Below are 27099 nucleotides of genomic sequence, written 5' to 3' on the forward strand. Positions count from 1 at the left end.
CCCTATCTGTATGTCTATGTATCTCTAAATTCTCTTTCTTGTGCTCACCCACCCACTCCAGTCTCTCTGTGTATTTTTAAAAAAATCTCTCTCCTGCATGACGTTAATGGGAGTAATTAACTCCCCTAGCTCCCTGGAAGGGATGGAGAGAGGATCCTATTTGGATTTTTAACCCCCTTTTTTCCCTTCCTCTCCTCCTCTCTATAAATAGCAGTGTTAATTTCAGTCACTGTGATTCAGTCTTAGTGTTTCGCAGCTTTTCTGTTCCACACAGATGGAAACTTGTGAACTCACAGCTGCACACCTCTGTGCGCTTGTGTGTGTGTGTGTGTGTGTGTGTGTGTGTGTGCATTGCATACACATGTTTGTTAGTTGTGTGGTCTCACCTCACCGACATGAATTCCATATTTGGTGTTAAAACGCAAGTATTGGCTTTTATTGGGTTTTCAGTGTACACTGTACCATACATTTGCATTACCTCAACACGTTACATTATAATACGTTAAATCACATGGTAGCACAGCATTACACGCAACGAAATGGTCTCAAAGGATAAAGTTGTTTTAACCCTTTACTCATGGAATAAATGTCTTCAGAGGTAATCGTCTTCAGTTGTGTGCTGTGAACTGCAGATATTCTAACAGTATAGTCTGAAGCATAGGACAGTAATTAGCTATATAAATCAGGAATAATAAACACAGAATCTGCAGGAAGTGAGCTTGTATTTGTGGAACTCAAGGCCATAAAGAATAAAATGGCTAAACCCTGACTATATGTTTCACAGCTGGGAAAAATAAATAGCTACACCTTCGACACCACAACATGTCCGTATCCAGTAGAAAGGGAGAACCACCATCATCTCAGAGATTCACCACAGGTATTCTACAGAGGGAGACAAAAATCAATAAGACAATCCTTTACTCTACATGGCATTTGAAACTAACGCATCCCTAAATTTCTTTTGCGATCAACATTGTTGCATTTCCAAGAAATAAAAAATGGCCTACTTTTAGGTCCTTCTGCTCAAACAACTTTTAAGATTTCCTGAGAACTACATATCAAGAATGTCAAGTCTGCTCCTTTCTTCAGCTTGTTAAGCAGGCTAACTGGCAGAATGCTATTTCCTACAGCAGCTACACTAGCCTTAATTACGGGTTGAATAATCTGAAACAAATGGTCATTAAGGTCTTTCATTAATTACAATTCCCAAATGTGGAAGCCAAAAAAAAAAAGACGCTCAAGCGAGCCAGCACACTTAATACCTACGAAACACCTGAAAGCGCTGCCCCGAAAAAATGCTCCCACAGGGCTGCGGTGCAGTCTCTCACCTCTCTCTGTCTGTGAAGGAAGGGGTGCTGTGCAGCGCCTGCCTGCTGTCCTCAGGACCCAGGGAGCGAGGGAGGGAGAGGGAGAGGGGGGGCGCCGCACCGCGGGAGAGAGGGGGAGGGTGCTGGGAGCAGCTGCGATCGTAACTGGGGGGGAGAGGGAGAGGGGGAGAGACATTTCATAAAGCGCAGGCAGTACACTGGCACTGAGAGACAGGTATGACGGCATGTGCATGCATGCTCACACAGAGAGGGCGTTAATATATACACATTGATACAGAGTTTTAACATAGTGTGTACACTGACAGAGAGAAAGCATTAAATAACATACTGACAGAGCTGGTTAATACAGTATATACATAAAAACAGAAAGCCAGTTAATACAGTACATACGTACTGAGAGGAAGCTAGTTAATACAGTGTATACATTCTGATAGATAGCAGGTTAATGCAGTATATACATACTGATAGAGAGCCAGTTAGTACAGCATATAAATACTGACAGAGAGCCAGTTAATACAATCTATACATACGAACAGAGCCAATTAATACAGTATATACATACTGATAGAGCTGGCTAATCCAGCAAATGCATACTGACAAAGCCGATTAATACAGTATACACATACTGAAAGAGAGCCAGTTAATACAGTATGTAGATACTAATACTGAAACAGAGTAAATACAGTATATAAACACTGACAGAGGTCTACAGTCCTACATATTAACTCTGGCATCAAGAAAGAGGACTGGTGCAGCATTTAACCTTTTACTTTAAATTGTACTTTGCTTCAAATACAAGATTGTGAGGACAGTATGTATTACACATTAGCACTAACAGTGAGGGTTAACAATGAAAAGGTTAACATTGTATACACTTTCACAGTGAGAAGGATGTCAATCACACTGACATGGAGAGAGAGAGGTAGGTAGTTGAGGCACAAAATATATAGTACACACACAGTACACCAGAGTGACCCGGAGACTGCCTTATTAATGGACTGACAGAGAAACTCTTACCAGAGTTTGGCAGTTATGATGACAGCGGTCAGAATCAACAGAGAAGAGATGGTCACTGTGACATAGAACTGTGGATCGACTGGAAGACAGAGAGACAGGGAAAGGTCTGTGGAAACAGACTGCGTCTGTATGGTACACCTACGCTATACCTCCTCAGTAAGCGAAATCAATCTCCGCTACAGCAAACATTCCACAGTTCAGGTGTAACTTTGAGAGACCTCTGAGAACAGCAAAAACCACAACTCTCTTTACAGGAACTTCATTTCCCGAGCACCTCGCATTCTCATGCTCAAGAGATAAGCCTACCTTCCTCTCGCTCTCTTTCGTTTTCTCCTTCTCCATCCTCCTCTCTGTTTCTTTCTTTCTCTCCCAGTAAGAGCTGCTGGGTTTGGGATGTCGGTGGGCTCTGGTGAAGTTGCCAAGCCTCAGTTCCCGGCTGTTGGTGATCTGTCTCTTGACTAGACAAGAAATGAGGGGTCTCATCTTCGATCGGATGCGTTGGCCCCCAGACAACTGCCCAGAGGGGAGTGGGCGTGGCCTGAGTTGTGACTGACAGCTGTGATGAGAGGGTATCAATCTGCATTTCTCCCACCTGCTCCCTTTCCCTCTCTCTCTCATCTCCCTTCCTCTCGCCCCCATCACATGACACAGGGCGAATCGCCACTGCAACCAGGAGACAGCACAGGGTGGCCAGTCGGGTAACAGGAGAGATGGAGCTGAGACAGAGAGAGAGGGGTTAAAATAGCTTGGTGTATTACACACTGGCTGACCGCACTGTACACCACAGCACATAAACTCTGACAGATAGCCAGCCAGTCAGTGTGTCAGTCTATCTGTCCCTCTTGCCCTCTGTCTTACCATCTCTCCATCGTTTCAGCTGTTCACAGCTCCCCTGCTCCTATGATCATCTTTCTTGAAAGAGAAAGAAGGAGGGAGAGAGGGCTTTTACACTTGACACTGACTGATAGCGAAACTGTAAACAGACCCCATACAGACTGCCGTAGTAAAGGAACACAAGAACACACACGCAACGCTGTGTGAACGCTGTGTATGAAACGCTGTCATTAACAGGCGAGCCCTGGACTCACTTCAGAGTAACATGGAACATGGACTTCACATGCTTCACACGCACATCGCATGTACTGGCAAACACCTGTACACATCAGGTCCAGCATAGGTATACATGTAAGAGACCTTTCACATCCAAGACTCTCACTCCTAAGCAAGCGTTCATATAGAAGCTGAATGCTGTCACACATGGACGGACACACAGGACACACACACACGCGCGCACACACACATATCAGTTAACATGCCTACCTCTCGCTGCAGAAGGAGGGAGTGAGAGAAAGAGACAGGGAGAGGGGAGATGTAGAGAGGGAGTGGGAAAAAGCATTGGTTGCCTTAGCGACAGAGACATGTAGGGAGAGGGAGGGGGGGGAGACAGTGTTGGAGAGAGATTTAAATGCTAATTATGCTTTTTAACGGGTTCAATTAAATGGACAGAGAGAGGGAGAAAGAAGGAAATGGATTTGAAGACAAAAATAGAAGGAAGTAGAAAAGGACTTATTAATATTCTAATTTTTAGGGAGGGGAGAGGATGATTAAATTATTTTTAGCAGAGCAGAAGGAGAGAGAGACGGAGCATGTGACAGAAAGAAAGGGAGAATCAATATACATTAATTTGTAATACAGACAGGTTGGGTTGAGTAATATTGAAGCAGATGGAGGAACAGATATTTACAGACAGACATGAATGATGAACATCTGAGTCAGAGGATCACAATTTGGCAGGTTTATTTATACAGTATATGTGAAACAACATTTATATAGAAAACAATCTGTCCATCTTCCTCACCGTCTGCTGCTCTCGCTCTTCTCAATCTGTCACACTTCACTCCCCCTCTCCCTCCCTCCCTCCTTCCCTCTCTCCTCATTGTCACTCTGCGGGGCTGTGCTCTCAGTCGGTGGCTGAGTGAACGAATGTCTGTCACTGGAGAGCGCAGCGGAGCCAAGAGGAGCTGCGTTCCTCCTCTGTCTCAGGTGCATCTTGGGATGTGTAGTCTTCCTCGTCATAATCTGTGAGAAATAGGAAGTTCATCTTGCAGGCCTTTCAGTTACACAGGTAATGGTTTTAGAGACAGGGGTGAAATTTATGCCAAGCATGTCCTCCACTCCATTCAAAAAATTAGGACTGTACTGAAATTACACTGACAGCATTAACTACAAATTAACCCAGGTGACCTATTTTCACCAGCTGATAATATTAAAAAAACATATTTATGCCATTTCTTATTAGAAGTGATGTGCATACATTACCGCTTAAAGTATACCTGAATTTCCCTAGACTCCTCAAAGATTGTTTTAATAACACAAAACATGTTTTAATGTTATGTGCACATGTATTATTATTGATGTTGTTGTTGTTGATGATGCAGTGTATCTGGGATACTTTATAACTCCATTGAACACAAATTTAGAAGTAACTACTGAGAAATTAATGTTTAGTATTTAAAGCTGTCCAGATATTTACAGCAGTGACGACATGGCAATGTCTCTAATATCTGCTCCTCACACCTCATACAGCTGTTGCACGGAAAAAAAAACTGAGAGGGAGAAAATTCCTCTTGTGCCTAGAGATTTCAAGGTAGGAACATACACACACTAGGAAAAAACATCACAGTGTTATCTAGCTAGAACTACAGCTTACATGTGATGAAAATTAGTCAGCCCTACATAATCAGATAATCAAATATGGGTTTTTTAAATATATTTTTAATGATGACATGTCAAGATATCATGTGTCTGTCTTGGTTTATAAATGAACTCCAAGTTGTTGTAATTGCAATTATGAAAGATGTCTACTTTGCAATGCACCTGTGATACCTGTTCACATAACTAAGGCCATCTGATTTAAGCAGAACTGTGGCAATCTATGTATTTCACATATCAGTCATGTCACAAATTGACCTGCAGTCAGGTAACTGAAAAACTGTCAGCCTTTATAGTCATTTCAAGTCACTTCTTGATTCATAACCACTACTCAGTAAGACTGTGATGAGAAAATACACATTTTTTCCAAGAAGACTGTATTTCTCAGGCAACCTCAAAAACGCAACTCAAGGAAGACAGGGTGTAATCATGTGACCGTGTGATCCAGACACCTTTCGTTTCACATCAGCATTTGTTGCCTCTAACTCTTACCATCACTTTCCTCCTCCTCTGTGTCTCTATCGGATTCCACTGCAGAGGCGTCCAACCGGCTGTCTCTCTTCGCTATGACATCAGCCCTGTGATATACATGACATCATAACTACAAGGCACTGACTTCCATATTGTAATAAAAGTAAAGGAGAATTGATACATGGAAAGGATACAAGGCCTTATATATTCTGATAGTCCTTGACATTATGCCACTAGTGTTATTATTTGTATTCCCTGTCATTCACATCATGTGAGCTCATGAAAAAATGTAGATGGTGCCATCCAAGGGAGCCTATTTTTTCTGACTGCAGTTACAGGTGTTGCCAAAGGCGTTGCCACTTGCGTGTCAATGTGTGTTGATGGTATGAGTAACAAATGGGCAGTTGGCTCACCTAGCCTTGCTGCTCAATGGAAGCTGCTCCCAAACTGTTAGGGCTCTGCCCCCTGAGACCCAGCGATGACCCCCGCTGGCTGTGAGCCACGCTGTGAAGCAAAGAATTCTGGGAGATTCCGGACAAGTGAGGGAGACCAAATACTTGCACTGCGGGAGGGAAAATACTTGGAGACAAAGAGAGGATAATTAGGACATAAGAGGTAGAATTTTAGAGGCACAGAATAGTGCCATATTGGCTCAAAAACTGTTTAAGTGAATAGTCATAATTATTCTTAATCTTAATCACTTACGGTTCAGGGTACTTGCTCCCGTCGCAAGGTCAAAGCAGGAAGCAACCAGAAGGCCTCCTATTTGACTGACGCAATCTGTCACCCCTGCAACGCTGCTGTGATTGGTCAGCCTTGATACAGAGCCTGTTCAGTGGGGTGAGGGATGTATTTCATACAGAGAATGTGACAATGTATACTTTAGTGTAAGCTTAAGACTATTAGTTTAAGACTGATTGTCGAATATGTTCAAAAAAGACTGATTATCCCATTCTGATATCAACTCCTGTGTGTAGAGCATTTTGGGAGCTGTAGTTCTCACACCTGTCCTCCAGTTCAGTATCTTCAGGCTAGCTTTCCCATTGGCTAGGAAGACTCTGTCTCCACGTGGACTGAGGGCCAGGCGGCTAAAGGGGGATCCATTCTGGCTTCCACAGCCGGTCACAGTGGAGTCCCAGTGGTGTAGCAGTTGCAAGGGGTTGGGGTCAGAACAAAACACCTCCCACACAGCCACGCCCCCTTCTGCAGAACCACTGAAGAGGAGAGGCCCTTGACACTGTGGATGGGAACAGCAGAAATGATTGGCTGGACTGAGTATGAGACACCTCCAAAATCAAACTCCACCTGTAAAAATTCATTTGTAACAGATCAGACTATTTTATTGTCCTTCTATACCAGAATTACTCAGCTTATGTGATTTGGGGGCTGGTCTGTGGGTGGTTTTGCAAGGCTACTGAATAGATTTCTACCCTGAGAGGGTAGAAAATGCCAAGTGACAAAGACAGAAATTTCATCATGCTGGGCAATCATGCAGAAAGGAAAATGCTGCATGCTGACAGCAGGGGTGGACTGTATGTTTTTATTTTTAGACCCTTTAAAAATTGCCAGTTGTGGAGAGCATGTTAAAGTGTGTATCTCAGAAAGCTGAAAGTCCCACTCACGCAATGACACTCACTTGTAGTGTGGTCACACTATCTTCGTGTTCTTTCACTGACTGACATCGCTCCATAGAATCCCAGCTCCACGCTTCCACTTTACCCCCATCTGGGAGAGAGCAATATTTCATTACTTAGACATCAAGCATTCATAACATGTATCCTTGAAGCAGCAGTGTGGCACAGTGGCAAGGACCAGGGCTCGTAACCAAAAGGTTGCTGGATTGATTCCCCCCTGGGACACTGCTGCTGCATCCCTGGGCAAGGTACATTACATTACATTACATCAGCTAGCAGACGCTCTTACCCTAGAGTGACTTCCAAATAATCACTATGCTCAGAGTAGCTAACTAACCTAAAGAGTAGGTAGCTAACCCTGGTGCTTCAGTAAATATCCAGCTGCATAAATGAATATCGTGGATGAATTTGTAACCTCTGTAAGGCACTCTGGATGTTTGCCTCTGCTAAATAACTAAATGTAACATATTTTCACCTTTATGTCTAAACCAGGGGCGGCAGTGTAGCGTAGTGGTTAAGGAGCAGGACTCGTAACCGAAAGGTTGCCAGTTTGAACCCCACTGGGGCACTGCTGCTGTACCCTTGGGCAAGGTACTTAACCCACAGTTGCCTCAGTAAATATCCAGCTGTATAAACGGATAACATTGTAAAGAACTGTAACCTATGTAAGTCGCTTTGGATAAAAGCATCTGCCAAATGAATAAATGTAAATGTAAACCAACAATAACCTTCTTCTGGAGGACACTCACATACACCCTGCCCTCTCACCTGATCCTGTGACAATGTACCCTTCTCCATCAGGGAGGAAACACAGAGCTGACACTGGACTGAAAGTGTAGATGGACTTGACACAGCAGCCTAAAAGAAAGAGGAGGGTTTCCAGCATGAAACTGTTTATGCCTCCAGAAAACATCTGCCGCACGCCACATTGTTCACGCGCCTGAGCGCAGGCTGGGAGCTCCATCAACTCACCGCTGCTGAGGGTCCAGATTTTCACACAGCAATCCACTGAGCCGCTGACAATAAACCTCTCTTTGTCACTGAGAGACAGGTATCGTGCTGCGGAGAGACGGCAGAGGCATTAACAGCACAATAACGTCGCGCCGAGAGAGTCAGAAACTAAGCCGCCACTGTTGCAAAACCTAGGCCATGCGTTTTTATTTAATACAGTAAATCATTTCTGGAGTGTGAGAGCATATGAACGTTGGGGCATATTACCAACACACATCTGTAACGTACTCAGGCAGAATTTCACAGTCACTACACTGAAGACTGTTCTACTACACTGTGCAGTAATTATACTGTTATACTGTATGTCAGGGTAATGTGGTTTACCAGTGAATTACTTCTACATCAATGCACAACACAGAAGAAGTATGAGAGTGCCAGTGAGTGTCACAGACTCCTACACTGAGACAGTGCACTGAAATGTGGTTATGAAACACAGCTTGTGGCCATGCATTACCCAATCTCCTGCAGTATTCAGGGGGAGGTGCGGACAGACAGGTGATTCCCCCACTGTGCCCCCCAAGATTACGCTGCTCTGTTGCCGTGGGAACATGCCACACCTTTATTGTGGTGTCACGGCTACGAGACAGACAGGGAGCAAATTCAGTACAAACATGCTGGAAGGCCATATGTCAGACATCCCTTGAACAGCGGTTCCCACATTACAGAGTCTCATAAAATGGCACAAAAACAGCAGGCAGAAGGCATCTCTCCCAGACACACTCACATTAAGGAGAGGGGCTGAAATGCAGACAGTGCTTTGATTTTCACACATACGGCTCCTTGACAACATATTCAAAGCTAACTTTTAAATCCTGACTGTCAAAGTAATGCTTTCAAGGGGGCAAAACCAAGGGGAGCCACAGGTACAATACAGCCTTCAGGGATTTAGATTGGGACACCACGTTCTAAAAGAGCACGCTGCAACAAGATTATTATGGTTACCTGCCAGAGATCACCAAGTTGTCCACGGCAATCACTGAGGTGATGATATCACTATGACCCTCGAGTGGCCTTAGCCGAAACCCTGCCTTTTCCCAAGATGCTTTGAGAGCTTTAAATGTGTCTAGGATACAAATAAGGGGAGAGGAACAACATTCACTTTTATGCTGCATGTGCGTCTGTGACATTTTCATTACATTAACTATTTTCATGCCTCCTGTTTTTGTTGTAGTGGTTACAGTTGCATCAGCGGACATTTTGTTGAGAACATGTTACCTTCTTGAGGTCCCACTGTCTCTGCTTGTATCCTGGCTGTGCCATCATGTGCCTCGCCACCAGTTATTTCTCCTTGCTCCTGCATGGTAACTTCCTGTGTCATTTCTTTCAGTACCTTGGGTGCTGGGGGCTGCGAAGTCAGGGCCTCTGAGTTCTCCTCACTTTGCCCCAGCAAAGACATAAACACACAGTAGAGCTGTTAGCCCGTGGTTATCTACAAAGCTAATCTCAAAATTGTAAGACCACTTGCACATTCGGGAGGTCTTTTAAAGCAAGTGCTTGTTTGTGATCTTCGGACAGTCGCCTCATGCGTCTCTGCAAGGCATTACTATTTATATCACATTTACGTCACATGTCTCTTCATGTATTACATTACATACACACACACACACAGGCCTATACCAAATTAATTTAGCGTACCATGACAAATATTAGTTAAAAGCTACTAGTGCGTGAAAAGTGTAGGCATGAGCAAACATGCTGATGTGAATTCCTTAAATGTTGACTGCGAAAATGATCGCATATAGGCATGTTATTTTCCAAACAGTCTCATCGTCTCTCCAGGAAAAAACAGTGCACTTTGTAGGAAATTTGACCAATTTTCCCCAGAAGCAATGTTCAAAGATTACAGCTTATGTATTGTTTTGGAGAATGTCTTTTTAATCTCCCACTTTCCATCCATCCCTCATTCTTACACTCGTCTTTTCATTTTCTCCTTCTCGTCTCCCACAATGCCCTGGGTTTGCTGGGGGGCAGAATGCTGCAGCAGCAGCTCAGCCAATCTGGCGCGAAGTTCCTCCTTCTTTGATATCTGGGGAAAAGTGGGGCTTTGTTAGTGTCCCCCCTGAATACCTTTTTTCTGTTAGCATGTAATAGTTTTATTCATAGTTTTCTGTATCACTGCAAAAAATTAATAACCGGATGTAATGGATACAGAAGCCGATAAGACTTTGCTATGGTTTAACAGACTTCATGCAATGTTTTTTTTTTTCAGTGTTCTGTATTACTGCAAAAATCAATGACCAGATGTTATGAACACAGAAGCAGATAAGATTTATGGATTAATATACCTCATTCCCCAAATTATCATGCACATAACTGTGAGAGGTAATTGACAAAACATACATGCAGTGTATCGTATCTTGTCTAACATGGTTCTTCCTGCAGAACCTTCACAGACCCCAAGAGAAGTCATTTTATTCTACTTGAATCTTATGATATTTAAGCTTGTAACACATTGAAATTGCATCACAAACATTTGCACATTCAAATTGATAGCTACAATATGTTTCCGAATTTCTTGATATTCTTTGTATGTCTGCCATATCACATGACACTTCTTCAGTTTAGCACTGATCTATGAAAAGAACCACATTCTGTTTTGTGCTTGTCTACATCCTTCCAGCTTATGACCAGAAGAGGACTTCAAGCAAGCCACATATATGAAGACTTTTCTCTTCTGGTGTTTGCCCAGCACCAGGTCATCCAGTTCTTCCGGCATTCTAAAGCATCAAGCTTAACATCAGTGGGATTTTGCACAATGCTTTCACTACAAACCATTGTCTTATCAGTTCTGTATAGCTCCAGCTGACATTACTATATGGTTGGCTTGTCTTACTAGAATGTCAGTATAAATACATTTGATTACACTTTCCTAATGGGACAATCTTACTAAGTGAAAATACCCATTTGGTGTTGACCTGTTTGACCATGTCATATTTCGTATGTTACAGTGCATCAGCTTGTCTCTATCCTTGCTTAGGTTTGCCAGAGTGTTAGTACCTAGCTAATAGACAATAAGAACAATTCCATAGTATTGTTAAGTGAAACATTGAACACAGCTCCAAAATTCCTCCTCTGGACCATATACTCCTATCAGCAAGTAGCCGTTGTCCCGTGGATGTTTCCAGTGTATACAGCAACCTAACAAGAAATGTGGCCATTTTTAATAGAATCGCATTAAGTTTTTTTGTACCTTGACTCTCTCCTCTAGGCTGAGGAAGGGTTTGATCTCCAGATTTTCAATTTGTCTCAACTTCTTGTGCAGTTTCCTCACCTCCCCCATTTGTATACTACTGTTTACTATTACTGTTTGCTACCCTTTATATCGTCTCCGGCTAGCAATGTACGCTTTCTCCGCTTCCTCTCACTGCATGTCTCTCAGGACATCTCTAATACCTACGAACGCTCTGTCATATTTTACAGTAATCACGAGACAAGTATTTGTGCGTTTCGCTACGTCCTCGTCTGTCACTGCCGTTGTGATCGCCAGCCCGCTACGTTTTTTTAGATACGTGTCACTCAGAAATACAATACGATCTCACGGGCCGGAAAGAGAATACACTAGTTTGACCTCACATTAGGGAAGCGACTCCATATTTGAAAGGCAGGGCTGACATCACAGACTGACGTACATGTTCATCACCCAACGCCTTGTGGAATGACTGAACTACTTCCAATATTTTCCCAACTCACTCTTTCCAAGTGCGCATTTTCAGCCATACAAGCGTGGGAATTTCTAAACAGTGACTCCATCTTGACTTGAACTTGATACTACTCGTCTAACATACTAGCGAATAATGCATTGGTTAGTGGTAAACCCGAGTGCAACTTGTACTGCAAATCAGATGAATGCCTAATTCGCCCCCTTGCGGCCACTGAAACCTACATTTCGCAAACCTTCACGCAGATCACCACCTAGGAAGTCAAAATGGAGATTTCCCTCATTTTGCATGTTTGTTTTCCCATTAATAACTGATTTTCAGCCCAGCATTAAACAATGACATTCCTCCACATCAATCAAGGGGGTAGTAGCATGAGTTTGCACGTAAAATGGGAGTTGTTTAAAGCAAACACAACGAGAAGTTAGGTCGTCATTCTCATCCCCTCCTTTCCTCCATCTTTCCCCTCCAGTCAGATGTTTGACCTCACTTGCCGGAAATTGCATCGGCAGTAACCAGTCCTCCTTTGTTTTTTGACCTTATTCACAGGAAGTGTGGCAGAGACGCGTTGGGTAGCCCCGCAAGAGAAGAAAAAAAATAGAAAAATTCGAAGGAGAAAAAAACTCGGCGAATTTGTGGGTTCGGGCGGATTTGGACGGAGTTTCCGAACTGTCCCGGCCCGAGGAAGCCCCGGGGAGGGTGAGAGAGTTGTCAGCACCGGTAATTACCGCAGATTTCCCTCTCAATTGCTTTTTTTCCCTGATAATTAATTTGGGTGAGTCGCGCGAGCCGCCTCTCTTCTCTGTCTCGACAGCCGGAAGTCTGTGTGAGGCTGCCTCGCGCTGGGGCTTCGTCGTCGACAGTTTTTTTCTGTGTTCGTTTTTTTTATCCTCGAGCTTTTTTTTTTTTTTTTTTTGCTTTTTTATTTTCACAGAGACGAGGGACGAGAGAGAGGCAGAGATAATATTGGTTTCAAACGGACGTCTCGTTTTTTTTCAAACAGTCGTTAATAGTTAGCTAGCTAACTAGCAAGCTGTCTACTATAAGAAATGGAGTCTCTTTCTCGGGCAGTGTCGGACTGTAAATAAATAAAATATTTTTAATTTATAATCTGTCATGTATCCCCCGGGAAAATTGTTAGGCTAGCGAGCTAAACGAGCCTAATAAATTCAAATAATAGTGGAAAGCAATTTGTCATCCACATAACGTTGTTTCAATATATACACTGTGAACACACCATATCACTGAACTGCCCTGTTCTGTTATATAGCTAATAATTATAACGTTAGCTAAATCTCAGCTAGCTCAATAGCTAGATTGCTAACGATAGGTAACTAGCAAGGTAGCTGGCTAACGTTAGCTAGCTAGCTAGATAGCAAATAATATTGACTAGCTAGTTGGATATCTCCACTGACTACTGTTGCCATAGCTAGCTCGCTCCATCGTCTGACAGCCTGCGATTGTTTTGTCAGAAGCGGGAATTAGCTAGTTAGGTATGCGGGTAAAAAAAAAATAGGATGCAAAACCTGTGGTTTTTATTTTGCGTGCATTTCTTGTATGGTATTTTGAACACAAAATCACATTTTCATAGCTAGTTTCACCACAAGGGTGTTGTGCTAGCAAATTTAATTTCAAGGTAGACCTGAAACAGGAACAGACGCTCCATTATAAAACGGTACCGACTGCAATTCATCCATCCACTGGTATTGACAGTGGTGAAGCATCTTTTTGTCAGTGACCCCCTTCCAACATTTTCGTGTCATAACTAACGCAGTCTGCTGAATTGACGAACTGTGTGTAGTGAGCTAATTCGTTTGGTCATACTGGATGTAAGGATGCAGCGGAGAGAGACGGAGGGGAGGTGTCATGTAGGCATGCAGCACCCGGAATGCATGCCCTGAAAACCAATATGATTTACCTATAAGGCTACAAGTGTGAGATTATGCATGTAAAAGAAAGACCAAACTATGGACAAACGTGTGCGCACTTGCTCACAGATGAGTGTTGGTCAGGTAGCAATGGTAGAAGTACATGACCATACAGCTACAGCGACAAGCGCTGTTCCTCTGCCCTGATACACATGAAGCGCTTTACTGCCTGCCACCCTGAAAGATGAGGAAGGACCACTGGAATTTGTGTTAGTGACAGCATTTCATATTAAAACAGCTGTCGTTGTTGATTGTAGGAATGATGGAAGATTCCCATTTTAACTCCTCATACTTCTGGTCTCCCGTTCCTACAGTGCAAGGACAGGTAAGGACGTTATTATATTATTAGTATCATTATTAGTAGTAGTAGTTATTTCAGGGATATACCCTACTTAAATAACGGTGCATATTCAAAATGTTTTCTATCACAGAGAAAGAGCTATTGACTAGGAGCAAAATGTAACAGCGAATTACTTGATTATAACTCAAAGTAACGTTTTAAATGTGTTTTGTAAAGCTTTTCTGTGTATCAAGAAATTTACAAATCTCTCAATATTTTTGAGCATAATTACAATTTAGTTAGAATTGCTGTAACTTCTTTCTCCCTGTCTCCTTTTCTCCTCATCCATCCCTGTGTTTCCTCTTTCCCTCTCTTCTGTTCTCTTCCTCTCTCCACCTCTTGCCCCTCTTCCTCCCCCAGATTGAAAACGCCATGTTTCTGAACAAAATGAAGGAGCAGCTAGGCCCTGACAAGAACCCCTCCTTCCCCCACTCCTCCTCCCACTACCCCACTGCTGTGCTAACTGTGCCGGGTTCCGTCGCCATGGAAGCTGGGGGGCGGGCACCAAAGCAGGAAGGGGGAGGGGGCACCTCGTTGGCAAGCGGAGGGCATCTGCACCCACCACACACCTCCCAAAACATCACCGTGGTGCCTGTGCCCTCCACAGGCATCATGACGGCAGGTGTGTATATATGTGTGTGTGTGTGTGTGTGTGTACACGCATGCACGTACTTGCACACCTTACTGTCTGTGGCTGTCTTTCACATTTGCACTTGAATCCCTCCTTGTATATCAGTGGGTCAGAAATCGGCCACTGTGTTGTCATTCTGACTGTCTCTATGAGTCTAATCAGTCACAGTGTGTCACTTCTCACTGAGTCAGACTGGAAGTGCTGGTTCCTCACCCACTCCTTCTCTCCATACAGCGGGGCTTGTAATCACCACTCCCCAGGGCACGCTGGTCTCTCCACCCTCCTCCTCGCAGTCTTTTGTGTCCGGACACCCAACCACCACCATGATAGTGTCCACTCTGCACGCCCCAAACCCAGGTAATGCGTACTGCTGAGGTGCTGAACAGAACTGTCAGAAAGAGTTTAGGGCTTGCACTTTTCATTTTATTTTTGTTTTTGGTCATTCACTGACTCCTTCACATCAGTTTGACCTAAGGAATGTGTTACTTTGAAAGAATCACTAAAACAATGACCTTTCATATATTTTTTTACTGTAAATAGAATCTGTATGTGAATGGTGCAGTATTACTTTTGTTTACTCAATATTTCCTCCAGTGGAGCAGAGCAGTGGCAGTCTGCTGTTACAGAAGTAGAATTCTTTATTGATTGTACATTGAATTGAGTTACATACTTTTGCTTATTACATTTGATGTCGTTCTGGTGCAGAGAGAATCCTGAAAGTTTGTGAATTCCTTCAAGGGGCTTACTGCTATCATGTATCTGTATCATGGTCATCTTTTTGTATGGGGAAAAATGATTAAAGAGACCCTCAACTGACAATACTTCAGAATTTAGCTACAGAATTCCAGATGTACCACTTGAGAATCCAGTTGGACAATATTGTTGTAATCAAATTGTTACCATATGTTATTGATACCATAACATTTCAGGGTTTAGGGGATTCAGATGTCTGAAAAGAGCAAGCTCTAAAATATGGCAGGCTTTCTGTAGTATAATACACATACATTACTATAGTACTTCATTAGACTTGCATGATGTTTCTCTACTGCTGTCATGAACAGTAACACCAGCCCTTAAGCTCACTCACAGTAAAACTAACCATACAGTGTACTGAAGCTGACACAGTTGTGCATTTACAGAAACACTAAGCATACAGCTCACTGAGGCCATCATTAACATTGCTGCACCCTATGATCAGTATCAACAATACTGTACCTACATCCTACTGCCCACACTAAACCAATAGCTTGCTAAACATAATCCTCACTGAGGCCAGCACTGAGATTGTTCCACACTGTCACCAGTATTAGTAGTACCGACCATACAGGTTACTGAAACCAACACTACAGCACTATGGCAAGCTGTACCCATACTGCACAGTGAGACTGACCTTACAGCATACTGGTGTCAAAGATAAAATCTATAGTACACTGAGTTAAAAGTGAACTACACAACACACTGCAGTCATTACTAACTCCACCTCACTGACACTAACACTGATCATATAGCATGCTAACGTAGATGCTAATGAAACACTCACTGACAAAACCGCTTATGTCGCTGCACTCTGACACCAGTGCTACCCTTGAAACATACCGCCAGCAGGATTCGCACCAAACCTACACTGCCACACGCTGACACCAGCGCTGGTCTGAGCTGCGCCCTACTGTGGCAGTGAGACCAAGCTCAGTGTGTTGAGAGTCTTTTCTTCTCTCCCATTTTTATCAGAGGCAGGCTGCCCCTCCTCTCACTACCTGTACAGCAGCAGTAAGTACCCACCCCACACAGCCACGGTGCGGCGTAATGTCAGTTTAACATCCAACATGCTGAGGGTGTACCTTCCCCATGTGCCTTCTCAGCAGTGTCTGCTCTCAAACTAAGGGTTTGTCGCAGCGTTGCTGTTTTTGCAGCTGCAAAGGGTTGTGGGTTCAGAACATTTTAACAACCACTGCCTGCCTTCCTTGGCCTTTCTTGAGTTAACACTGGGACCTTTTGGATGTTTCCTTACTTGTACTGTGAAGCTCTAATTATGGGCTGTGCCTTTGAGTTCATGAGATGACGCATTTGCTTGTTTGTCCTCAAAAGGGTACCAGGAACTAAAAGCAAAACTACATATCATACATATGTACATATGTAAATAGTTGATACATATCATGTTTTATGATATGTATTAACTATTTACTTGCACAACACAGTATTTCCAACTCAGTCCTGTAGGCTGTAAGCCTAGAATGCTGTACATGCATACAGTTATTTATTATGATGAACAGAGTGGCATTTTGTTTGAATTTTTTGGAACAAGCAATGGAATAATTTGTCATTCGACAATTGCTAAATTATTTGATGTCACTTTATCTTGTAATTAGATCTTACAGATTAAATCTAAGCAGATCAGTTTATATCTAGGTAGCGTATTAAAATGTATGGCATATATAAAGAAGTTGAAATCCTCCAAGTCTAATTATTGGCAGTGAAGTGCAGGAAGACGGTATGTAAATTGGACTACCTTCTCCCCTTCCTCCTTGCCGTGTCTCTCCAGACAAGAAAGAGGACGTTACCATTTCCCCAGCAGTCGTCATGCCAACGCCCTCAAAGCGGGGCAGGAAGAAGAAGTCAGTTTTGCCACGGGCGGGCCCTGCCACTACTGGCCACACGCTCCCCACAGGAAGTGACGCGTTGATCCTGGCTCACCTGGCCTCCGGGGGGCAGGTAACTGCCATTCAGTCTCTGTTCAGCACGTCGGCGAGATTATCGGAATAAGAGCGCCCACCCTAGATGCACTGACTGAGTATATTAAAGTGAGCACATGGCTCACTTGCTCTTGAAATACCTGCATCCAGCATCAATCAAACGGCATACTTTTAAATCATTCTTACAATGACCCATGGAGCAGATGTTATGCATCATTATGATGCCGTAATGCGGTGGATTGCAGCTGGTGTCTGACAGGTGTTACATATGTTGTTTTTGCTTGTTTTTCATGTTGAGACTGAGTTGGTTAATTATTGATGCGCTGTTTTTTTTTTTTTTTTTTTTGCAGCACCACGCAGCTGACCCTTACGACCTCTCCAACGATGAGGACGACCACAGCAAAGACGGGAATAAGTCTTATAGGTAAGATGGAGAAGGTTTGAAGCGTTACTGCGTATCTTTACACGCCTGTATGCATTAGTTGTTTGCACACCTGTGCTGTCGTACCTGTACGTGATGGGAGAAAGTCAGAAATAGATTTTTAAAGTGAGGATATTAGATTATGTTATGCTGGTCTTGTATCTGCACACACCTGTGTAGTAAATAGCCACACACGCTGCAATGCATGCCGTCACTGCAAACACACTGCCACAGGTAGAAAGTGATGTTGTTTCGCCGTTTGTGATGTGTGAGCACTGTACTCTGCTGTATCGACACACACATCCTGCCTCACAACAATGCACACTACTGCACGCATTGAACACACACCTTGTCATCTGCTCTATACTACCCCCCATTTCTCCTCCTCCTCCTCCTCCTGTTTTCACACTCTTTATTTTCACCTTGCTCTTTCATTCTTCTCCTGTTTCTGCTTTTCTCACCTTCTGTTTCTCTGATCCCTTCCCTTATCATGTGGCTCCCCTGGCCCCGCCTCACCTCTGCCCCCCCCCATCTCCACGGTTCCCCCGTCTGCTCTATTCCTTCTTCTTTCTTCTTCCCTTTCTCCCTCTGTCTCTCCCTCTCTCCCTCTCTCCCTCTCCCTCTCTCCACGCCCGCGACCCTCCGTCTCTCCCTTCCTGTCTGTGTGTCTCTCCGCCTGTAGGTGCCGGATGTGTGCGGTGACCTTCTTCAGTAAGTCAGACATGCAGATCCACTCCAAGTCGCACACAGAGGCCAAACCGCACAAGTGCCCCCACTGCTCCAAATCGTTCGCCAACTCCAGCTACCTAGCGCAGCACATCCGCATCCACAGCGGGGCCAAGCCCTACACCTGCTCCTACTGCCAGAAATCATTCAGGCAGCTCAGTCACCTACAGCAGCACACACGGTACTGCAGTTCCTTCGGGCAACTGTGTGGTGGAGCGTGGTGGGTGTGGAGTGGACTGTGTGCGGAGAGAGGCGTTGCCCCCTGTGGATGGTGTGCGTGGGGGCGGTGTGTGGCTCTGTGCTGTGCGGGGCTCTGTGCTGTGTGGGGTGCCTGCGGTGGGGTGTTTGGTGTTCTGGAGCATGTCAGTGAGGGTGTGCGAGAGCATGGGGTGTATCAGTGAGGGACGGCAGTCGCAGTGAGGGAGCTTGTTGAGTGGAGCCAATGACAGGCCCTAGTTGAAATATTTCTTTCGATTACACAGATTTCTTAACTTAAAAAAAAGCCTTTTTCAATGTTTTTTTTTTTCCTCAATCTTTTGATGTGTTATTGAAAGTATCGAAAGTGCTTAGAATGCATTTACGGAGTGCATGCAGTTGACTAACTGTCCTTCATGTGAGTTGTTGAGAACTGGAGCGTGTGTGATGGTTCGGGCGCTTGTTGCATGTATGGATGCGTCTGTGCCTCCTCTCTCTCTCCATGGGTCTGTCTGTATCTTTGCTTGTGTCTGTGACCGTGCTCTCCGTTCGGCTATCTGTGTTTCCTGCCGTCTGTCTCCCTCCCTCTCTCCCCTCTCGCTGCCTCTCTCACACACTGATCCACACTCGCACCCGGACACAGTCGCGCGCACACAAGGACCCGCAGGCAGGTAGACAGACAGAGGGGGCTGGGAATGAGGGGAAAAACTCCACCGAGATACAGCAGGAATGGTTTTGTTTTGCCGTTTTTCTCCTGTGCGCCTCTTTGCATCTGCCTACCCCCATTATCTCTGCAGCCCTCACCTCTCCTCACCCGTCTCTCTACTGATTCCCAGTGTGTGATGTGGGAACCGTTTCTTCCTCTGCACTCTTCGGATTTTGCTGTCCTTTCGGGCAGTTTAAAATGTCTTATTAAATTGCATGTCCAATAAAGTCATCATTCCACCCACGTTTTTTGAATGCCCGCCTCATTTTCCTGCTTCCCACCCCACGCTTTCCTCCCAGTGCCTTTTTTTTTTGCCAATTTGTGTTTTTAACATTTTGCTTTTAAAGGGAACGAAGAGAAAAAAAAAAGATACCCTCACATGCTGTAAAATAGTTTTTTTTTTTTTACTGAAACACTGAACACCATGGCTGGAGTCTGCTGGGAGTGAGAGACAGAGCGAGAGGGAGGGGGTGACTGTGCCTGGTGTGTGTTTTGTGTCCTGTGTTTTACAACTCAGACACAGAGGAATTTTGTCCTGTCGTCCTCAGTGCAGAATCTGATAGGACGCTCTTTGCTTTGCTTTGCTTTGATTTGACGCAGGTGACTGACACCCCTCCCCTTCTCTCCATTTCCCTTTCCCCCCCACCCCCCACCTTGTTAGAAATCACACCGAGGCCAAACCGCACAAGTGCCCCCACTGCTCCAAATCGTTCGCCAACTCCAGCTACCTAGCGCAGCACATCCGCATCCACAGCGGGGCCAAGCCCTACACCTGCACCTACTGCCAGAAAACGTTCAGGCAGCTCAGTCACCTACAGCAGCACAACAGGTAAGAGGCCCTGATGCTGACTCTCCATACAGACACCTTTCTTTTGCACGCTTTACTTTAACAACAGCACTCTGCATGAGGTACAGAGGCAGCCATATCAAGGGAAAAAAAATCATGCATGCAATGGATACAGTGCCAAAAATATGTCGTCATAAGTTGTGCATGAAATAATTTATGGAGAGATGTTTACAGGCTACACACAAGTATTCAGCTTATATTACACGCTCTGATTTTCTTTTTGGACACCTATGAGAAAGCTTGTTTGCCTTTAATGTAGAAAGAATCTTGTCACTCAGCTTGACAGTGGGTGTTGAAGGAAAGGTTTTTTTTCATAGACCAGTGTAAAATTTACTCTTAACCAATATATACACATTTCCTCTGTTTAAAATTGGCTCTACAGTCCACCTTCTGTATCCCTTTGAAATGTTAAATACTTAAATAACCACCCTACTTTCACTGAGGCTGAAGAGATTCTCCATTTTGCTCCAAGTCCCCCTTTCTGAATCCTCTCTAGAAGACCTCGAAATTAGTCCCAGCGCTTCTCCGCTTTTTAGTGCTTCTGAATCTTTTTTTATAATGTGGTGGCCAAAACTGAACATTTTATTCTAAATACATGGTGTAATTTTAGCATAACCTCCTTTGTCTTACACTCTGTGCTTTTCACTAAAGAAAAAAACGCAGGGCTCCTGCTCACTGCACCCTCACTGTGCTGTTAGTTTCCTCCGAGTGACTGGAATGGTTTAAGCACGCGCCCCTGTCTTCCACATGTTCTTCCTTCTCTTTGTACTTCTCGGTTCTGTTTTGACAGCTCATTACAGTAGGTTAGAACTGCATTTGCGCTTCTCAAGAATTTGCCCACAGCTTTGCATGTACCAAACACTGTAATCTGACAACTTGTGATGACAAAACTTTGCACTTGTGCTGTAGTGTCTGGACATGATTTACACTTTCTACAAGACATCTATATGTAATAGTTCATGTATGTCCTAATTTACATGAATTACTACTTGCATAACAGGTCACAAAGATTTTACTGTCGATTAATGGACTAGAGTACCTACAAATTTGTCTTTAGGTTGGGGTTGATGGAGATAGATGTTCACGTGAAAGGATTGCTGAGAATTGTAATTTATTGACTGTTTTTGATAAGGATCCACACTGGTGACCGGCCTTATAAATGTGTGCATCCGGGCTGTGAGAAGGCGTTCACCCAGCTATCCAACCTACAGGTAATGTATCCACACTTGAGACTGTCTGCTCATGAACTATGCAGTAGCATAGGTCATGTGTCTTTCAGCTGCAGAGAATATATTGTTTTGCAGTGTGTGTGTATACATATGTAAGATCCTAATTTTTGCATCTTTTCTCTTTACGTGGTCAGTCTCACCGTCGGCAGCACAATAAGGACAAGCCGTACAAGTGCCACAACTGCAACCGCGGCTACACGGACGCCACCAGCCTGGAGGTGCACATGAGCACCCATACAGTGAAGCACGCCAAGCTCTACTCCTGTGGCCTGTGTAATCGAACCTACACCTCGGTACGCCCTCATCCCGCTACCTATAAGCCCCACCCCTGTCATAGGTTGTGGGAGGAGCCTGGGGTTCTGCCAACACAGTGTATTTCTGTTCTTACTGAGTGGGGTGTAGAAGCGTCTCGCTTTAACATACAGTAGCATTGTCTGGGGATCGTTACCAATTCACCCATGAAGTTTAATATGCATTGTTGCTCATCGTGTATCTTTTTCTGGTACAGTGCCCTAGATTGATTCATTAGATGATTAATAGTATGGTTTGCTTTCATATTAGAATGCCAGAATTTATTTTTTAATGTCAATGGAAATTCCAGATACCAGAAGGGGATGCCCCTCATTCAGCTGTTGAGACTCTAATTTCTAATTGATAAGGTTTCAGACTAATGTATGCCACACAGCTTAGGTTAAGCTGCCAATGTCTCTCCACTGTGAATTAAGCAGGGGTACATGAAAGCACCCTTCGTCCGCCCATATGTGTTGTTTTGACCCTCTTTTCCTTCCTCTTTCAGGAGACGTACCTAATGAAGCACATGAGGAAACACAACCCAGACCCCCTTACAGCCGCCACGGTCGCCGCTGCACAGCAATCCCAGCAGCAGCAACAGCAACAACAGAGCCAAGGCCAGGCTGGCGGGGGAGGGGCGCAGGGCCGAGGGGAAAGGGGCGAGGGCAGGGCGGCAGGCGGGGGCGGATCAGGAGCCGGGCAGGCTCAGAGCCAAGGCAACCACAGCAACCCCAACAGCTACCCGCAGGCAGAGGGCGTGTCCTGCTCCTTCGACCTCCACCAGTACAAGACAGTGTCAGCTGGGGACATCCAGTACAAGCCGGTCACCGTCGCTGACCTGACCGCCCACAAGGACCTCTGCCTCACCGTGTCCACTTCCGCCATCCAGGTGGAACACCTCAACTCGTAGAGCTGGGGGGGGGGGGGGGTGACAGGGGCGAGGTGGGAGAGAAGGGGAGACGGAGGGAGGACGGAAGCAAGAATGGGGTGTTTACCTGCACACAGACTGAAGAGAGGGAGGCTCTGAAGAGGCAAATAGAATATTGAAGCTGAGAATATAATAATGGAATTGGAAAGAGAATGTTGGTGTTGGGAAGATTTTTTTTTTTCCTCCAGCAACGGACAGGAGAAACAATACATGAGAATCCACAATGGAAAAAACGGGAAAGACAGACAAGGTTGGACAGGAGAAGTGTGGAAGGATGGAGAGGATGCGGCAGAGATGATTTTTCTACTAGTTTCTTACTTATCATTTCATTATGCCTAGTTTAATTGTATTTTTTTCTATTGTCTGATGGGAGGATGGTGGCAGCAGCAGAAAGCAGAGAGTGATGGCCTGACTGAGTGATTGAAAGGGAGAAAGAATGGATGAGGAATGAAAGGACAGAGAGTGAAGAGGAGAAAGACTCTTTAGGTTTTCTTTTTGTTTGTTTTTTTATCATTTGTCATTTTATATCTTGCTCTTCCCTGATAAGCTACATTCATAAAAGTGGCTGTAATGATAATGATTATTTGATAGTAATGGTTTTTATGCTATTTAAGTTGAAGTAATTTTTTTAAAACTTCCTACAGATAGCTGTAAAGTCATTACTTCTGTAATTATTATCATTGTTATTTTCCTCATCAGTTGGAACAGTTACTGTAATCTTGTAAAATATAGCAGCAAAAAATCATTGATAAAAGGGAAGGATGTTGTTTCTGTTTCTGATAAACAACAAAGTTTTAAATATATATATAAATATATAAATGTGTTTAAAATATAATAATTCATGCATAAAAGGTATCACTGACATGTATCTCGACACCAGCCAATCACAGAGCCTTATACAGCCCATTTTGTCTTGTGGATGGGGTTGTGATTGACTGGTTCTTGTTATGTGTAATCCTTGTAGTATTTCATTTTGTGTCAAAGAATAACCAAATTCTTCTTATTACTGCTACTTCTACTACTCAACTAAAGTTATGATGAAATTGATGCTCCATGCTGTATAGACTGACACATCTAAAGCGACTGTGTTTCCCTTGCATAACAATAAAAGTCACACAAACTGACCTTGTGTTTTTCCTGCCTTCTTTGGATTCTTTGCTTCCTCCACAAGTGCATAATTATGTTTGTACTCAGTGGTACGCAGTCAGCTCACACCAGCTTCGCCTTGTACCCACCTGCAGTTTGTTTCAAATGTATTTGTTATTAATTGCTCACGATCCGTGTAGCGATAAACCTGAGGCAGAATGTTTGAATACTGTAGCAGTCACACCTGTCAGCCAGAGTGACGGCACTAGTGAGAGCTTTTGGCAGGACACTTCCTCCTGGCTGTGAGGCCCAGCTGTTTAGTAATGTGGTAATGTTTGTGCATTGTGGGGTTTGACACCAGGGTTTTGTTCCCAAGTCCAGGGGTTAAGCTTGTCCCCTCTTACAGAACCCCCCCCCCCACTCGCCACACTGGTATTCAGAAGTGTGGACGTGCACATTCCATTCCATTACATTATTGGCATTTAGCAGACGCTCTTATCCAGAGCAACTTGCATCAGTTACAGGTTTTTACAATGTTATCCATTTATACAGCTAGGTATTTACTGAGGCAACTGTGGGTTAAGTACCTTGCAACGTTTCTGTTACGAGTCCTGCTCGTTAGCCACTATGCTACACTGCTGCCCTCGTGTAAGTTAAGAGTGACACCCTCCCCCAGCTTACAAAAAAATATTTTTTTTTTGCATCCACAGTTCATTGAATTGCTTTAACGTGGCCCGAAGAGACAGAGCTGGGCTGCAAATGCAGCGGAGCTATGTTATGATAATGCCCTAGTTAGTTTTTTGACAAGTGTAGCAACCACCTAGCTGCTGTCTGGCATGCAAATCGTCCGTCTCCATTTCTGCATAAATCCCTCCCGATCACCACAGCGCAGAATAAACAGGCTCTCTCTTATACCTCGGGATCTTTTCAGTTTGCAAGCCTGAGGAATTGGTTTAATGAATTAAACATTATAATGAGTAGTACATTTCAGGTTTTTCCAAACGTGTCAAAAAGGTCATATATTGTCCTTGACAATACTACACTACTGTTTTAGTATGTAGCTCTGTAAAGATGAGGGTCATTCTGAGGAGGCTCTTAGTATAGAGTGTGACCTGAGTTAAATTCAGATTTATTAAAGAACCCAAGTTCAAAAGAAAAAGCAAAGGCCTATTTGCTTCACTGCTTTCACTTATCTTACTCTGTGTGTCTGACACATACTGCACCTCTGTAAAGGTGCAAATTAGAAGGGCGATGTGCATATTATCAGTGGAACACATTAATACAGTGTCAATGAACTGGGAAGGTCATGTGCATAGCCGGTCGGCAAATACGTATTTTATCAGGGAGCTGAGAGACAATGGTAAAGCACCCTTCAGTGTTTTAATTAATGCCTTTAGCTAGTCATCCCAGAAGCCATCAGTTGTGTACCTCTGAGACTTTGCAGTTAATGGAGCCCACCCTGCCATCTGCTGGTTAATACTAGCTTATTCCCCTGACACGGACACCTGTATTAATGCCAAAATAGCAAATATCACTACATAAGGCTGTCTGCAATATCAACAAATATATTGTAATTCCCTGCATCTTAAGTCGCATTCTTAAGTCCTCGAGCACAGGCTGGTAGTGAGAGGCTCAAGGCTAGATGTTCCATGAATTCAAGCAGGGAGGGATTCAGAGAGCACTGAATGAGTAAGGCCAGGGGCCACAGAGGAAATAGGCTGAATGCTACAGGCGTGGAGTGGAATTTTCAAGCGGAGAGCTTGGGGCTACGGGGCAAGTAGCAGCTAGTAGATGAGAGTTCTCAGAGAATGCCTCCTGTCCAGCAGTCACAGAGCTAAAAAAACAGGACTGAGGGTTTTGTGTCTGAGATGGAATACCAGGTTGGGGTTTGAGCTCTTCTACGGACAGAGCAAGCTGTTCCAAGCCTTCCCCTGTTGACATTGCAATACTTTGCTTTGACCAGACACCGCAGATTAGTGACTACCTTGGGTCTATAGAGGGACTGCACACAAGTTTACTTTACAAATTAAGATTTAACAATACTGGTGACAACTCCAATGTGTTTCTCTGTCAGAATCAGCATGAAATGAGCCTTGAAGTTGAGCTTCAGTTTCTTTATGGAGAGCGTAAAAGTCTGGGTTAATCCCCACAGACACTTCCTGTTGAGTTCTTTTCCAAACCAGACGCAGCTTTTAGGGAGCTAATTTTCTAACCCAATTCTACTAACATGACAGCATGGAATTTGGAAAACGTATTGGTTTGCATGTGACTCCTGTATCAGTTTATCCTGGTTACTGTTTACCTTGGAATTGCCTGGGTATGCCTGGGCTTGCTCAAGGGAAAGGATTTGTTGTTTTCAACTGGAAACTGGACACCCTTACTTTCTTCAGATTGCAGTTTTGAAGGATTGAATCAAAACTTACAACTTAAATAACAGCAGTGGGATGGTTCCAGAAAATTCATTTCGATTTTACTACATTGTTACAATCTGGTCGTTCTAAACACTGCATTTACATACTGAAGGCAACTGTTCAATTAGATTGCTTGGGTTTAACAGCACATACTGGATAATGCCTGTAGCACATGATTAAAACCATACCACTTATATTTTCTCCCACTGACCTGCATACAACTGTTGACACATTCTATTTTAAATACATATTTGAGTAACTCAGTTTAACAGTACATTTAAAGTTAATGTTGTCTACCCATTTTGGTCTTCCACTAAGATGCATAATGAACTTAAGTTCTGTAACAAAATATGGGCAAATTATAAATAATTCCTAGTTTACTGTGGACTCTTGGGTACATTCCTTGCTGGCAAAATGAAAACAGAAGGGTTTTTCCACTCACTTCAGTGAAATATAACGTTATGTTCACGGCTCACTTGACTTAAACTCACACATTCATTTGTGCATAAAATACACTAGATGGTAGCTATATTCCAGTCACTTTCTGGCTACTTTACAGGTCCCTTCCTTTCAACAGCAACCATGCAGTTCCAACAGTACAAATGGAGGCGTGCTTGTCGCAGTACAGTCTTTGGTTTGTACCATTTTACGACAGAGGAGGGGTAGCCATTTATGGATGTTTGAAATAGTGAGGCTACTTACGCAAATATGCTCAACTGAAAAAAATAGGATACGAGAAACGAATGTATACAGAACCTCTGCTAAAACGTGTTATTATTATTTAACTGAAAATAACAAAATAGACATACTGGTAGCGTCTGTATGTGCCAGCAGCAGACAT

General features: G+C 43.8%; 2 protein-coding genes across 8 annotated transcripts; one reads left to right on the plus strand and one right to left on the minus strand.

The window, feature by feature from the left end:
• Positions 1-419: 419 nt before the first annotated feature.
• Positions 420-11945, minus strand: si:ch211-154o6.3 (uncharacterized protein LOC563854 homolog). Of its 3 annotated transcripts, none has more exons than XM_036538187.1 (18): positions 11364-11945; positions 10084-10199; positions 9389-9549; positions 9116-9236; positions 8628-8749; positions 8135-8221; positions 7931-8020; positions 7165-7253; positions 6534-6765; positions 6234-6356; positions 5942-6107; positions 5550-5635; positions 4204-4424; positions 3204-3257; positions 2652-3061; positions 2346-2424; positions 1329-1472; positions 420-882 (listed from the first exon to the last, which is right to left on the minus strand). In XM_036538187.1, the coding sequence occupies exons 1-13, from the start codon at positions 11451-11453 to the stop codon at positions 4336-4338; spliced, it is 1572 nt and encodes a 523-aa protein (XP_036394080.1). In that variant the 5' UTR covers positions 11454-11945; the 3' UTR covers positions 420-882; positions 1329-1472; positions 2346-2424; positions 2652-3061; positions 3204-3257; positions 4204-4335. The 3 variants fall into 3 exon arrangements, with proteins under 3 accessions (XP_036394080.1, XP_036394079.1, XP_036394081.1); XM_036538186.1 differs by having other exon boundaries at positions 3666-4424; XM_036538188.1 differs by lacking the exon at positions 3204-3257 and having other exon boundaries at positions 3666-4424.
• Positions 11946-12090: 145 nt separating this feature from the next.
• Positions 12091-22743, plus strand: znf384b (zinc finger protein 384 b). Of its 5 annotated transcripts, XM_036538174.1 has the most exons (13): positions 12094-12549; positions 14015-14082; positions 14458-14719; positions 14963-15085; positions 16457-16495; positions 17268-17437; positions 17769-17842; positions 17951-17954; positions 18583-18746; positions 20128-20295; positions 21446-21524; positions 21677-21835; positions 22339-22743. In XM_036538174.1, exons 2-13 carry the CDS (start codon positions 14017-14019, stop codon positions 22741-22743), a joined length of 1713 nt encoding a protein of 570 aa, XP_036394067.1. In that variant the 5' UTR covers positions 12094-12549; positions 14015-14016. The 5 variants fall into 5 exon arrangements, with proteins under 5 accessions (XP_036394068.1, XP_036394069.1, XP_036394067.1 ...); XM_036538175.1 differs by lacking the exon at positions 17951-17954 and having other exon boundaries at positions 12091-12549; positions 18522-18591; positions 20141-20295; XM_036538172.1 differs by lacking the exon at positions 17951-17954 and having other exon boundaries at positions 18522-18746.
• The last annotated feature ends 4356 nt before the right edge of the window (positions 22744-27099 follow it).

The sequence above is a fragment of the Megalops cyprinoides genome, chromosome 10 (genome assembly GCF_013368585.1).
Source record: "Megalops cyprinoides isolate fMegCyp1 chromosome 10, fMegCyp1.pri, whole genome shotgun sequence".
Classification (NCBI taxonomy): Eukaryota; Metazoa; Chordata; class Actinopteri; order Elopiformes; family Megalopidae; genus Megalops; species Megalops cyprinoides.